The 14,538-nt window shown below is 35.4% G+C and overlaps 1 protein-coding gene across 5 annotated transcripts; it reads right to left on the bottom strand.

The window, feature by feature from the left end:
* Window positions 1-112: 112 nt before the first annotated feature.
* LOC105059589 (iron-sulfur cluster co-chaperone protein HscB homolog) lies at window positions 113-9,935 on the bottom strand. Of its 5 annotated transcripts, none has more exons than XM_073251605.1 (8): window positions 9,777-9,913; window positions 8,178-8,403; window positions 5,657-5,985; window positions 2,839-2,935; window positions 2,655-2,744; window positions 757-822; window positions 452-520; window positions 113-349 (listed from the first exon to the last, which is right to left on the bottom strand). In XM_073251605.1, the coding sequence occupies exons 3-8, from the start codon at window positions 5,983-5,985 to the stop codon at window positions 212-214; spliced, it is 789 nt and encodes a 262-aa protein (XP_073107706.1). In that variant the 5' UTR covers window positions 8,178-8,403; window positions 9,777-9,913; the 3' UTR covers window positions 113-211. The 5 variants fall into 5 exon arrangements, with proteins under 5 accessions (XP_073107706.1, XP_073107705.1, XP_010941242.1 ...); XM_073251604.1 differs by having other exon boundaries at window positions 5,657-5,993; window positions 9,777-9,912; XM_010942940.3 differs by lacking the exon at window positions 8,178-8,403 and having other exon boundaries at window positions 5,657-5,993; window positions 9,777-9,935.
* Between the last annotated feature and the right edge of the window lie 4,603 nt (window positions 9,936-14,538).

The following is a 14,538-nucleotide window of genomic DNA, read 5'->3' as shown; positions in this document are numbered from 1 at the left end:
TTTGATGAAACAGCAAATTGTTAACACTTCATAGGTATGCTCCATAACATTATTGAGATGAGATTGTAATCAACTCTCATTGATATGAGGGGGAAAAAACACTCTTACCTCCACCTTGGTAAGGCCATAATCCGCGGACCTTTCCAACAACAACTTCAAGCTGACCTTCTAATCTGACTTGATTAACAATAATCTTACATAAGAACTAAAATCAAAGCTTCTTTATAATCTCTTCAATTGCCCGATCATAATATCTCATTCTCTGTATTGAATTTATTGCATCATCAAAGTCTTTCCTTTTGAAAGCTTCCAAAAAAGAGTTTGACCAAGCTTCAAATTTTCTTTTTATCTACAACAAGAATTAGATCAGGGAAAAGAGAGATGATAATTAGGCATATTGGTTAGGAAATATAACATATCCTTTGGAAATGCAAATACCAATCTGATAAACCTGAGACTGTAACTGCCTTAGAGCATGAGAATCACTGGCCTCTTCAACAGCTTCTCGGATCTCCATCATCTGTGCACGTCAGTAGGTTGAAGACTATTGTTAATTAATGAAAACCTTTTTGTTTTATCAAGAAAAGAAGGTATCAATGGATATCAAGTTTGCATGAAGGGATAATAGTAGCAAGGGCAGACTGTACATAGCATCAAAAAAATTTTGGGCACACATGGTAGGAGAGACAACCCTGTCAAAAAAATCCATAATGCTTAAATTTTCCCTGCACTAAATAAGAATCTGCAGCAGATTACCTCAGAAAGCAGATCCAGATCCATGACTGTTTTTTCTTCATCAACATGTACACCCTCGAGTCGCATCTGTCAGAAGTCACTAGACATCAAGAAACTTCCAAAAATGTCAGGCAATTTGTTGTGTTGAAACTTGTAACAACAAAACAAGTTTGTGCCATACGGAAATGTCACACAAAAACACTGCTAATGCAACTCTACCAGCGTGGTCTTTTAAATAACTGCACCACATAAGCTAGATGATATATGCCACTCTTTTGTAAGGCTTTTTTGTAATAGCACAGGATTCATGTAAATAGATACCAAAATAATATCTTTTATTCTTGTCATGTAAAAAGGCAAACTGTAATAACCTGTACTCATGCAATAGCTTTAATTTAATGTTTAGTTAGTTGCAGTTAGTCGTGCCACAAACAATGAAAGGATGATATGGGTAAGAAACTAGAAACAATGAGCAAACTGTAATAACCTGTACTCATGCAATAGCTTTAATTTAATGTTTGGTTAGTTGCAGTTAGTCATGCCACAAACAATGAAAGGATGATATTGGTAAGAAACTAGAAAAATGAGCCGCATGACTACACAACCCAAGGAACAATAAACGTGCACAATTTATTACAAACAACATAACATGTAAGGTTGGTCCTCATGAAATTGAGTAAATAACTGTCAGCCTAGGTTGACACTGGCCAAGTAATCTAGCCACAAGGTACACCTTTCCTCATATCATTTACTACTTCCAACTTAAATTGTAGTAACAAATTGTCTTAATCCCTTTTTTTGCTTCTCTTAGTATTTTCTATCAATAGGCTCTGTTATTTCCGTGAGAATACTTTGTTAAATAACTGATAATTTAAATACCTTCATTCTCTTTCAAGAATCTATTCCAAAACAACAACCACACATGAGATTACTTCCAAATTCAATCAAGTTCTGTGTGGACCAATAGCAGGGAAAAGTTGACCCCAACCATTTCAAAACACCACCTGTAACATGGCATTCGACAACAAAGCATCCCTATGGTTACCCTGTTATGCCAAAGTAAGATCCTATAGTGGTACTAAGTTGATCTTTGTAGACTTTTCTAGTTTGAGGGTCTGATTCATTTAATACATGTGAAATCTCTTTTACAAATAAGTTATCTATGAAGCATGGACATGAAGAAGGCATATGGATACAGGAAAATACAGATATACTAACACAAGAAATCTTGAAAAAAATGGATACCACAAGTCTGACATACGGTAACAAATATGTATTGTATGTATAGTATGTAAAAAAGGCATTCAGAAAGCATATTAGGTTATAATAAAACATAGAACTCCATACAATAACATCAACATACATAAACATCGTGAAGTCGTCTAATATACATACTACATTCCATAACAATAACATCACAAACTCCAACCCTGACCATCCATTATGTCCATCATGAAAATGTCCACATGTATCACTTCAAAAAGCAAAAAAAAAAATCCCTGGAGGAATCCCACTTGTGTCAATATTTTTCTGATCTTTAAAATAATGATATCTTAAAATAACTATCTTAAACACGCTCACCATATCCAAGAAATATTGGTAACTGACACATCATACATGTGGATACTGATGCAACAAAACTTTTAAGTCTCCTAGTTGTTTACAGAACTGCACTTCTTAGGTCCTCACAAATTTCTCCACAATAGTGAAGAATTGCTAATATCCCAATATCTTTTTCATTTGAACATGACAAGCGTTGAGTTACTAAAATTAAAACAGACGGGCAAATATGGTGCTCTATAATTGAGCTGCTGAACAAGCAAGAAATTACCATAGAGAACTACAAAACAATGAGCAGAGAAAGAATAAAAAGAAGTATCATAAAAATGGGAAAGAGTTCAAGAACATAAAAGGCCTACCAAGTATACTGCCCTCGACAGTGATTTACTGATTGTGCGGTATGCATCATTCACTCGAGCAGACTGGTTAGCAGCAAAAGTCTTTTCTTTCTAGATAATATTGAGGACAAATATTAATTCAGTATAATATATTCAAAACATAAATCATAATATGACTCTGAAGTTTGTGACTAGGTGGTCCAACCTCAGATTTTAAATGAACTAAATCAGGATGTAATTTCTTTTGCCAATCTTTGTACTTGCCTTCTAGATTGTCATCCTGTATATCATATCCCTTTTCCCTATTTAAAGCAAAACAAAGACATAATATATTCAACAATGCAGAGAAAAGTGATTTCAAGAAGTGATTAGCAACTCTCATGACAAAACTTTTCCACTGTTCATTAGACTAGTATACAATTATTAAATAAACTCATACCATTATTTTTAAAGAACAAAAATGGAAATAACAATAAAATGCTGTTAGAACTCATTCCCTACTAAGGCAAACCAATAACTTAGCCCCTTCACAGCCCTCCACACATGTGCACACATGTGCAACCACTAGTACACACATCACGAGTATGACTAGTAATAAGGATATAATAATCTGGAAAATTATATATAACCATGTACACACAAGTTATCTAATTTGTGCATATAGCAGAATTTCTGCAAATTAATTGCATTTAGGCTTGTAATCATCTATGCAAAGAGGTGTCATTTCATTAGCAAGAGAAGGGGGGAGGATGGGAAAACTGAATGAAAAAATACAGAAAAAATAGTTATGATTTTTACAAATTACATATGGTTCTCCTAATAACATGAGGCATAGAAGCTTGGTTTTTGCTTCTTTAATCTTCCTCAGTTGGTCTCTTAGTTGGTGGTTTAGCCCATTCTTAGTCTACAATGAACTGGTCCATCGCCTAAACATTTGGATCTCTTAATCAACAGTCCCCTCAGGGCTAAACGGTGGTCAACAACATGTCACTTCTTGTATTAATATATACTCCAAACCAAGATTTTAAATCCTATAGGATGGGGGCGTCCTGATTTCGCTCGGAACGGACCCCCTGCTTCTCGCCCCATCCCGGTGGCTTTCCCGATCAAGCGTCCTGATACATGCTTGGACACTCTTATATATATAATTTTTTTTTGAATTTATCTTGAAGTTTTACTAAGCTATTTATTGTTTAAATATATTTGAACTTTAAAAATAATATATTTATAATAGATCGGCCATGCGGATTTGTCTAAAACGCTATCCTTCCTTTTCACATAAATACTGCTATTATTGTCGGATTTAAAGTTCGATCATCGGGATGGTATGATGATTTTTTTTGTGAGAGTATTTTGAGAGTTATATGGCCATGAATGGAGTCAAAAGCTCAAAGTCTCAAAACATGGGTATGATGGTATGATGATTTTTTCTATGATTTTTTTTTTGGTTACAAGTTGCAACGGGAGGATGGTAGGACTATAGGAGTGCTTTAAGAGCTATCTGGGCACGATGTTCAAATAGAGCGATCAAAGCTATGTGGGGCCTGGGGTGTGGGCGCAAAGAAATCACGGATTGCTTTGAGAGCTGTGTGGCCAGTGGGGCAATTGAACAGATGATGTTGTGCAACCGCATCGCATAACCCATGGAGAAAACTCCATACCTGAGCCCAAAGGCCCCGAACCCTCTTTCTTTCCCCTCCGGTCCTCTCTTCTCCCTCCTCCCTCTCGGTTTGCTCCTTGTCAGAAAATCCGACGGCCTCCCTCCCTTCTCCTTCCCTAGTTATCCTCCCTCTCGACGTACTTTGCTCTCGAAAAACCAAAATCGAAGGGCGGAGGCCGCACTCCCTCCGATGATGATGCTGACGCCGACGCACCAGCAGAAAAGAAAAAGATCAGTAATCCCTTTTTCTTCCTCCCGCCCCCATGCAATGAATGGGCCGTTCGAAGCATCATCGGCATTCGACAGAAGGAAAGAAAAAATCAGAGCACGATCGGGACAACCGTACCGATGCCTAATTCGGCTAAGATGAAGACGGGACGATCGGGACTAAGACCGGAAATGCGTTTCGGGATTTCGCACCCGTCCCCAATCCCGAAATCTCAAAGAAATGGAATGGGACAGCCAGGACGGCCCCCGTCCCACCAGAACTTCAAACATTGCTCCAAATGAAGCAACACAAAGCAATATTCTCAAGTATGAAAGCCTACTAGCTTTCAGTACCCACTGGACCAGCAATAACCCATGTTATAAAAGGCTTCTTCAAATCTAATGGAAAACAAGCTAGAGAAGAATTCCTCCAAACAAATGTATAATGTGATTAATATTATGAGATGGCATAACAATCCACCAAAAACAATGGAGCCTTGACTTGTAAAAAACACTGATTTTGGTTTATGAAACCTAATCCAAATCATGAATATGGCTTCAACGAGTTGATGGCTAACTCATACCTAAAGTCTCTTTTGTCAGCACCTTGAAATTATTTTCCTCCAAGTGGAAAAGGATACGGTTGAAATTATTTGCGAAGAATTTGCCTATATCTCTCAAGCTTTATTTCCACTTTTTCACTTTATTCCAGTTCTCCAACTGAATAGTTTGATTATGAAAGCATTCTAAGGAACCTACCCATATGGTATTACAGGAGAACACATTCTGACTGCCTTCATCCTGCACAAACTTTCCGACTGGCAATTGCTACTCATCTAATCTAATTTGTACTTCATTATCAAAGGATGAGACCCAAGTTAATAATGCTTTTTCTTAACAATTCACCACTCAATACTCAGCAAATCAAAATAAAAGAAAGAAAAAATAATCCAACTTAGGGAGGTAAGTTCTATATGTGCATCCAAGTTGCCATCAACTTCCCCCAACCATGACAATTTTTTTCAAGAAAAAACAAAATGTGATTTTATCCCACCTCTACCAAAAATTTGAAGTTTTTAACAATATTACAACCGAAAGCAATTAGGATTAAAAAAAAAAAAACAGCAAAACCCTAACAAGTTCAAAGAATACTTACAGTCCAAAAATCTGGAAATAGTCCACAGATTGGTCAACTGGTTGCACACTTCCACATGCCCTGCAAGACAGGAATGGCTCAGCCAAGGCTGCCGCAGCACCACAATTCCAGCACCTGCCATTACTGGACTCCGACGAGAAGCAGAACCTCCCAAAAACCCTAGATTCCGGGAAGGGACGGTGGTGGCCACTGCAGGAAGTGAAGGGGCGAGGGAGGGAGCACATAAGAACCCTTGCTGATCGGAGACCAAGGTGGAGATCGGGAGGAAGATGATATCGTCGGCAAAGAAGAGAGAGGCCGGACACCCATAGCTTCCTCCAGCTCGACATCTATGGTGCTTCAAGATATAATAGGGAATGGGATGTTAATCAATTATGAACTATCAAAGGAATTGTAAAATAGCTGTATGTAATTAATCATCAAAAAAATATTTGAATACATCCATTAAGAATATATCATGTAACTACATATATCCAGATCCTGCATATTATGTAGAATAATCGTTTAAACTGATTATATGTGTTTCTGCTGTGTGTTTTGGGGGAATATTATTCCAATAACCAACTGATAGAGAAAGATTGATGGGGGAATGAAGAATCAATGAGACATTCTTCTTTGAGCAATGAAATACACTACAGAGCAGTTTCTATTTTCTCGCAGACAAAACCTCAAACAGGAAATAGATGTGAGCCTAAAAAGAGGAGCTTGCCGATAGATTCCAAATAAAAGAGTGTTACAAAGAATTACACTAACTGCAATATCATACATACAGCCCAACATAACTTTCAGGGATATGGGTGAGCCTATAGCACAAAGTCTGCAAACCAACATCAAAAAATATGTGCTAAGGATTCATGTAATAGCAATACCATAAGATGAAGAAGGTTGGAATGATTCCAACAGCATAAGGTAAAGTAGCACAGAAACTAAGAGAACTTGCAGAAGTTATATAGTGAAGTGAAATCGAAGATGAACATACCATATATCATAAAGAAAGACAGCTGAGATACATCTTATGGTTCTCCTAAAACATGGTCAAGGTGCAAATGTGCATCGTGCAGCTTGAACAAGCTTAGGTCTGATCAAGCTTAGTTTGATATTAATATTTAGCAAAGGCCTCAACATTAACTTAGGTATCATATCCTTCGCTTATATACAGTATTAAGGTACAAATAGAAAGAGCTTGAAGTTTGAGATCAAGCTTGATTTGTTTATCATTATTTGAGCTCAATCCAGCTTAACTTCAAACTAAGCTAAATACAAAAGTGCAATTAAGTATCTTGATAATATCCTAAAATGAGTTGAAATCAATTCAAACTTGAATCAACCTCAATTCAAGCTTGATTCAAGCATGTATTAGTATTTAGTTGATTGAACGAAATCATAAAATACATTAATTAAAGCCTTAACCTCATGACTCACATTCATATAATATACAATATATATATATGATATACATGTATTTATGTCTTATCAAGCTGAGTAGCATTGATCTTTGGCTTGACTAGAAATTTATTTCAAGCTCATTTTTCTAGTTCAAACTGGGAAAGTTTAGTCTTGAGTTGAGCTTAATTCCAGCTTTCTCATGCTACTTGATTCATTTGATAGCCTTTAGGTTGCGTTTGGTGCATTGCCAGGCAATCCTGAAAGGTAATATGGATTGCCCGCAAGATAGATTGCCACCGATTAAATTACCAGTAATCTTAATTACTATGTTTGGTATACACAGATAATATTGCAGTAATGTTGATTACTGTGTTTGGTATGATAATCAGATTACCAGTAATGTAACATCAAATTCCCAAAACACCCCTAAATCAAATTTTATGATTTTAATTTTTTATAGTGATTGAATATTTGACTTTATGTTTCAGTGCTCATTATTTGTAATGACTTTGTCAATAACTTACTTTAGATCTTGTGACTATTTGACACTTAATATCTTTGATCAAAATTCCTTCTTTTTTTTTTTTGAGATTTCACATCTAGAAAGGCAACCATGATTGGAAGCAAGGAGTATTCCTTGCCAAACTTTACATGTTGCTTGTATCAGCATTGTGTACAATCCAACAACAATCCCATAACAAACTGAATAGTAACATAATATAAACAATCTAACAACAATCTAAACAGTAACATAATATAAATATCATCTTTTGAAATTTCAAAATACTCCCAACTATCTCAGCAAAAAGCATTTGTAGTTTGTTAGAACAACTACACAACACAAAAGTTAGTATGTTCAAATCCAAAACTACTAATAAAACTATCCGCTAGCTAACCAAATGTTCATACCAAACTATCATAGATAAACCAACTAAACAACCATGCATCAAAGACAACCACAACTAGCAACATAAATGTCCTAACTAGGATTCAAACCAACATAAGTTAAAAATCCTTCTCCATTTGTATATCCAGCATCACACAAGTAATAAAAACCTAACATAAGTAAAAATCTTGTTAGAAAATAAGTTCAATATATAGATGAAAACAAGTTTGAAATAACTAGAACTATTACCTTGTGGTACTTTTAAACCTCTTCTTCTTGATAATGCATCTCTTAGTACTCTACCATCTGTAGCTGATCCTTCCCAACTAGATAAAATATAGATGAATTGCATATCTTGACTACAAACTCCTAGAATATTCATAGCTATTTCACCTTTCCTTGTTCTGTACCTAGGCTTGTCAATGTCAACGACAGTGCATCTAATGGATGTCCCATCTAAGGCACCTAGACAATTCTACAATAAAAAAAATATTATTATTATTATGTTGATATAAAGTATTCCTTAAATAATTTAAAAGTAACATAATATTTATCCACATAATTAGAAAAATTACTTTGAACAATTTCCATCTGTAGTCAGTTGAGTTATCAGGAACGGGCTCTAGTTTCTTGAGCAATATTTCATGGCAAAGAAGAATAGACTTCAGTACAGCTATAAACTGCCTACTAATTGTCTCACCACTCCTTACAAACTATCTTTTAATGACTCTATTCTTAGCATGATGAGCACATATATGTAAAAATATAGCAACTATCTCCTCAACACACATATTTTTGGTACTCGATAATCTTTCAGTACTTTGTAACATATCACATAATGCATGGAAACTTCTCCTATCCATGCGCGTATTTTGTGTACATGCCAGCTCAGAATCAAATACAATCTTCTTTAAACTAATTTTCCTAATCTTGTGTCTATCATACTCACCAAGATCAATCCTTTTTCTCTTGTTACTTCTCCTAATCAATAAATTAACACAATATGTATGCAATATATCAGTTAACGAAACAATGGCCCTATGAAGGTTGATGTACATTGCAATGATAGATGCTAATTTTGGAAGCAACTCTTCTAACAATCGATCCATCTAAATCAGAGTATTATGACAAGAAAAATAACATATTTTTCAGTAATATATTTCATCAAATTTTAGTAAATATTTCAGCAAATTATATGTTAAACTAATATAAAATTTAAAATTAATAAGGGAACAGAGGAGGTTGGATAAGATGAAGGGAGAGGAGGAGACGGGAATGGAGGCGTGTTGGGTGGGGGGGGGGGTCGTCGGGTGGGGCTGAGGGGCATCTTACGGTGGAGGGGAGGGGGGTCCTGAGAGGATGGTGGCGGAGGGAAGGGGGGCCCCTGAGAGGACGGTGATGGAGGGGTGGGGGGGGAGGTTTTATAAGGAAAAAAAAAATTGTTACCGCGGAGTGGGGGGGGGGGCCTGAGAAGACGGTGGTGGAGAGGAGGGGGGGCCTGAGAGGATGGTGGCGGGCCTGAGGGGGGAGGAGATGCTGCGAGGACGGTGGCGGAGGGGAGGGGGGGCCCTAGAAGACGGTGGCGGAGACGGTGGGGGGGGCGCCTGGGAGGATGGTGGCGGGGCCGGAGGGGGGAGGGGACGCTGAGAGGACGGTGGCGGAGGGGAGGGGGGAGGTTTTATATGAAAAAAAAAAATACCACGGAGGGGAGGGGGGGCCCTAGAAGACGGTGGCGGAGACGGTGGGGGGGGGCCTGGGAGGATGGTGGCGGGGCCGGGGGGTGGGAGGGGGCGCTGAGGACGGCGGCGGAGGGGATGGGGGAGGTTCTATACGGAAAAAAAATCTTACCAGTCACCGGCGACGGCTAGAACGGCGGCGATCTTCCCGGAGGTGTGAGGGCAGCTTACCGGCGGCGTGGGAGGAGAGGAGAAGAGAAGCGGGCGTGGGTTTCGCTTTCACGGAAGAGAAAACGGCAGGGGCCAATTTTATTCAAAATAATTATTATCGGATTACCGACGGTAATCTGGGTGGCCACCAATTTCTCAGGCAATCTAAATTGCCTGACGGAAGATAATTCAAATTACTAATGTAAGATAGATTATTATTAAAAATAAATATTAAATATAATTATTCAGTAGATTCGATTTAAATTATTCACAATATAAATAGATTGTCGGTTACCAAACGCAACCTAAATATTTTGAAGCTGCTACTCACCTTTTTTGACTGCAAGAGAAGTTGGGTCAAGAATCAGATAGTATCGAATAGTGTAACCTCATGGAACCAACTCATGCAAATCCCATATGCTTGAGAGAAAACCCCAACCGCAACCTAAGAAACCCCTCCGATCTCCCTCAGGTGCTCTCCTTCCACAGATCTCCCAAAAAAATGATGAAATAAAAAGAAAAAGAAGCAAAAAGAATTAAAAAAAATAATAATCTATGAGGATAAAGTTCTTACCTTTTAATTTTTTCCGTCTTTCTTTTATTTCGTTGATTTTTCCTATTGTCTTTCCCCGATTTTCCCTCTGTTTTTTTTCCGCCTGAGGAGTCTGAATCAGATGAGAGGCTTGCAACGGGCTTTGTGACGCGATTTATATGTAGGAGTTTAAAGAGAATGAATATGATATCAACCAACTAATATATATGTCCTCTTTTTTTTTATTTAATACAAATGGACGGTCATACCAATATGATGCGAGAGCAGCCGCAAAAATTAAGATACACAAAATTATGTAGAGCCAGTGGACAGTCATCATCTTGTCTCCACAGCCAATTGCTGGAGTGCTCAGCAACAAAAGCTGCCACCCAATCTCTGCAATATTTGTCTTTCGATGGATATGCCGGACTCGCACTGCAACAGATTAGTGAAAAGAGATTCAGGCATTCTGGATAAGCAGATGACCCTTGAGCTGTCTGGCATCTTCCTGAATCCACGAAATAACGATAGTAGAGTCATCCTCCAGAAAAATCCTCTCTGCATGAAGCTGCAGCGTAGCAAAGGTAATGCCAGCCCAAGCGACGTGAAGCTCCGCCATTGAAATCGAAGGTTCGAAAAAGTGAGACCTACCGGCCATCAAAAGTCTCCAATATATATGCCTTATTAGTTAAGATATTGGTTCGGCTATCCAAAGATTTTGAGTTCAAATACTTTCGTCCTCCTATTATATATATATATATTATTAAAATATATATAATCAGATTTTATAAAAAAAGTATAATATATATTCAATCAGATATAAATAGCGGATATTCGAAAGACAAATTTCAAATTCAAATATATTTTAATTTTAAATCTCAAATCCTATAAAATATACTAAATGGATCCTATTATGATTTAGAATGAATCAGATAACCAAAAAAACCCGCTCGACTACCTTCTTAAGTCAAGATATTTGATTAGGCTAATCAAGCATGTCACTGGTTTGAACTAAAAAGGATAGAGAATCAGTAATAGGTTCTATTATTTTGAACCTTCAAAAATTTTTACTATTAAGATATTTCCTACCTGGGGAGTGATACCAGGTAGTGATAACTGAAAAGGATAGAAAATCAATAATAAGTTCTATTACCTTGAATTAGGGGTTCAAGTCGAGTCGAGAAGTTAAAAGCTCAAACTCGACTCAACTCGACTCAAAATATTCGAGCTCGAAACTTAGCTCGAGATCGACCGAGCTTTAACATCCCAAGCTCAAACTTGGCTCGATAAAAGATAGACAAAATTCGAGATCAACTTGACTCGACTCGAATATCAATTGAGCCATACTTGAGCTCGAGTTCAAGCCTTAGTCTAATAATAATATATATATTAATATATAATATATATATTATAAATAAATAATATTACTAAATATATATATAAATTCAAGTAAGCTCGCGAGCTTTTGAACCGAGTATCTTGCTACTCGAGCTCGACTCGAAAAATTATTCGAACTACTCGAGCTTGATAATAATTGAGTTGAGCTTTGACTCAAGTCGAGCTCGAGTGGCTCGACTCATTTGCAACTTTATCTTGAACCTTCAAGAATTGTCACTACTAAGATACTTCTTACTTGGAGAGTGATAACTAAGTGACTAAACTAAAAAGAAATAAGGGATAACATTCATTAAAAAGAAAGGAGATGCAAATATGAAAATATGGTACTGACTTTAGAAAAGAGCACTACAACAAAACAAGACTTTAGTGACAGATTTTTTTATCATTGAAACCTAAAAATCCATCATAAATAATTTTTGTGATCAATTTTGTGATAGAAAAATCCATCACTGAAAATCTAGTCACAAAAAAATTATGACAGAAATTTTCATCACAAATAGTAAATAAAATTCAGAACAAAATCTGTCACAATTTGTGACAGGATTTTATGATGAAATTTTGTTACAAAAATTGATGATGAAAATTTATGATGGATTAGTGATAAAAATTTGTGACGGATTGTTCGTCACAATATTCCATCATTGATTCATCACAAATCCATGATAATATTCAGAACAAATCCATCATAAATTTCTATCATAAATCCATCATAGAATTCCATCACAAAATTTTGTTACAAATCTATCATAATTTTCATTACTAATTCATCATTAAATTTATTTTTTTCAAAAATAATTATAAAATATCCAATAAACCATTCATATTTCTTCATTCATTCATTACATTATATTTTTCTCAAAAAATATAAACATCAAGATAAAAATTAAATTATCTCATAATAGCAAAATATTACATTATGTTTTCCTAAAATATCTCATAATAAAATAATTTAGAATCTCAAATATATCACATATCTGAATGGTCATGATCAGGCTAAGAGGCACGTGATTAGTTGAGCTTCAACATTATAGCATGAATTATTTTCTTTATCTCTTCTTGTATTGTTTCTTTCATCTGAACCATCTCTTACTACAGCTCCTGACGTATCTCCTTTTGTCATTGATCATATTGTTGTGTAATCAAATACTAAATTTGCTCCTCAATAAGATGTTGTATCGAAGAAGCAGAATATCTCGATGTTGCTGAATAGAAACTAGCAGCAGATCCCAATAATAGCTTAGGATCTTCTCTAGATCCAAATCAATATAATCTTCCCTTATTTAGGTCTCCAATTGCTTGGATCCATGCATCTAGATCAGACTTGGGTTGAGATGAGACATCTAAGCCATACTCAACAATGAGAGTAGCAAAATATTGTTCTTAAAATTATTAGAAATATATTAACTTAATACTCGTTACAATATATTAATAAATAATAAATTTATCATGAAGTAGAATAAGTAAACTTACCGAAACTCTTTTAGACTTGTCGTCTACAAAATCACTCGAACTTTTCTTTTATTTGTAAGTCTACTCAAATGCCTCAAGTTGTATTGGTGGCCTACCCAACTCTATAGTCTAAAAAGAAGAAATAATAAAATTATAAGAAAGTATAAATAAATAAACAAATAACTAAATGATAAATATTTTAAAGTAAAAAAGTATAGTTTGATACACCATTCTTTTTTTATGTGTAAAAATATGATTGAACCATCCGCATATTTAATGATTCCATTATCCTTCTCTATCATCTAGTTCTTACGTGTAGTTTCTGATTTATCCTTCCACTTTGGAGAATTCTATATATCAATCAACTTATTTCAAACATCCGATGCGATCCAAATAGACCCATAACCTTTGACCTAAAGAATATCTTCTTTGTCTCTGATCTTCTTTAAGACATCTTTTCTTATTTGGTTAAGCATACTAAAAAATCATCTTTTAGAAATCTACTTCCATATATGCTTAACCTCCGAAGTTTAGTCCTCAAGCTATGTGTATTTCTCTTGACAAAACTCTAAAAGATTTAATTTTAAAAAATTTATCATAAAAAACTAAATAATTATTTTATTCAAATCTAAATTAACTAAGTAATTCTTTATTTTATGAAATTCTTGCAGAACCTTTTCTAAAAGTTGAACATCTACCAAATTTTAAATCTGCATTATAATTAACATAATGCTTCCAAATTAATTTTTTAAATACAATATAATTCCACTAATCCAAATATTATACATTTACATCCCAAAGATTATACATTCACATCATATAAGTCATCTTTTAAATCAAAATGAAAGACTTCTCCTAATTGCACATAATTATTTAGAGATATTGCCAAATTCTATCAATATTTTTTTTATTTTTTTCTTTTTTCTTTTGCTCTTGAACTATAAAAGATGATCTGAAATTTATTCCACAAAAGGTCATGAATCTCTATTGGCACCATTGTCCATTTCTTCTAAGTTTGTGAGAAGTACCACTTTATCATCACAACGATGGTGCGAGTCATCGAAAGATCAACAAAGCTGTTGAAATCAATTAAATTATAAAATATAGTTTAAGATACATAAATTTATATATTAATATGATATGTACACATATATATGTATAACTAAATTTCAAAAATACCCTTCATTCATCATTTCTAATGATTGTCGGTTTGCAAAATCGATAGGTACTTGGGTCCCTTGATTCATGCCCTTGTCCTAAACAAGATTGATGAAACATTATCACCATCAACATGTTCCTTATATTAATCTAGAGAAATGGCTGTCTTTGTATGCAACCATAGAGA

The sequence above is a fragment of the Elaeis guineensis genome, chromosome 2 (assembly GCF_000442705.2).
Source record: "Elaeis guineensis isolate ETL-2024a chromosome 2, EG11, whole genome shotgun sequence".
Classification (NCBI taxonomy): Eukaryota; Viridiplantae; Streptophyta; class Magnoliopsida; order Arecales; family Arecaceae; genus Elaeis; species Elaeis guineensis.
The sequence above is the reverse complement of the archived record's forward strand: the minus strand, read 5'-3'. Positions and strand labels throughout refer to the sequence as shown.

Coding starts and splice junctions, on each gene's coding strand:
- LOC105059589 (XM_010942940.3), bottom strand. CDS start 5,985: ATGTCGAGCTGGAGGAAGCTATGGGTGTCCGGCCTCTCTCTTCTTTGC. Junction 2,745..2,838: donor TAGTTCATTTAAAATCTGAG/GTTGGACCACCT, acceptor AATATTATCTAG/AAAGAAAAGACTTTTGCTGC. Junction 823..2,654: donor TGTCGAGGGCAGTATACTTG/GTAGGCCTTTTA, acceptor GACTTCTGACAG/ATGCGACTCGAGGGTGTACA.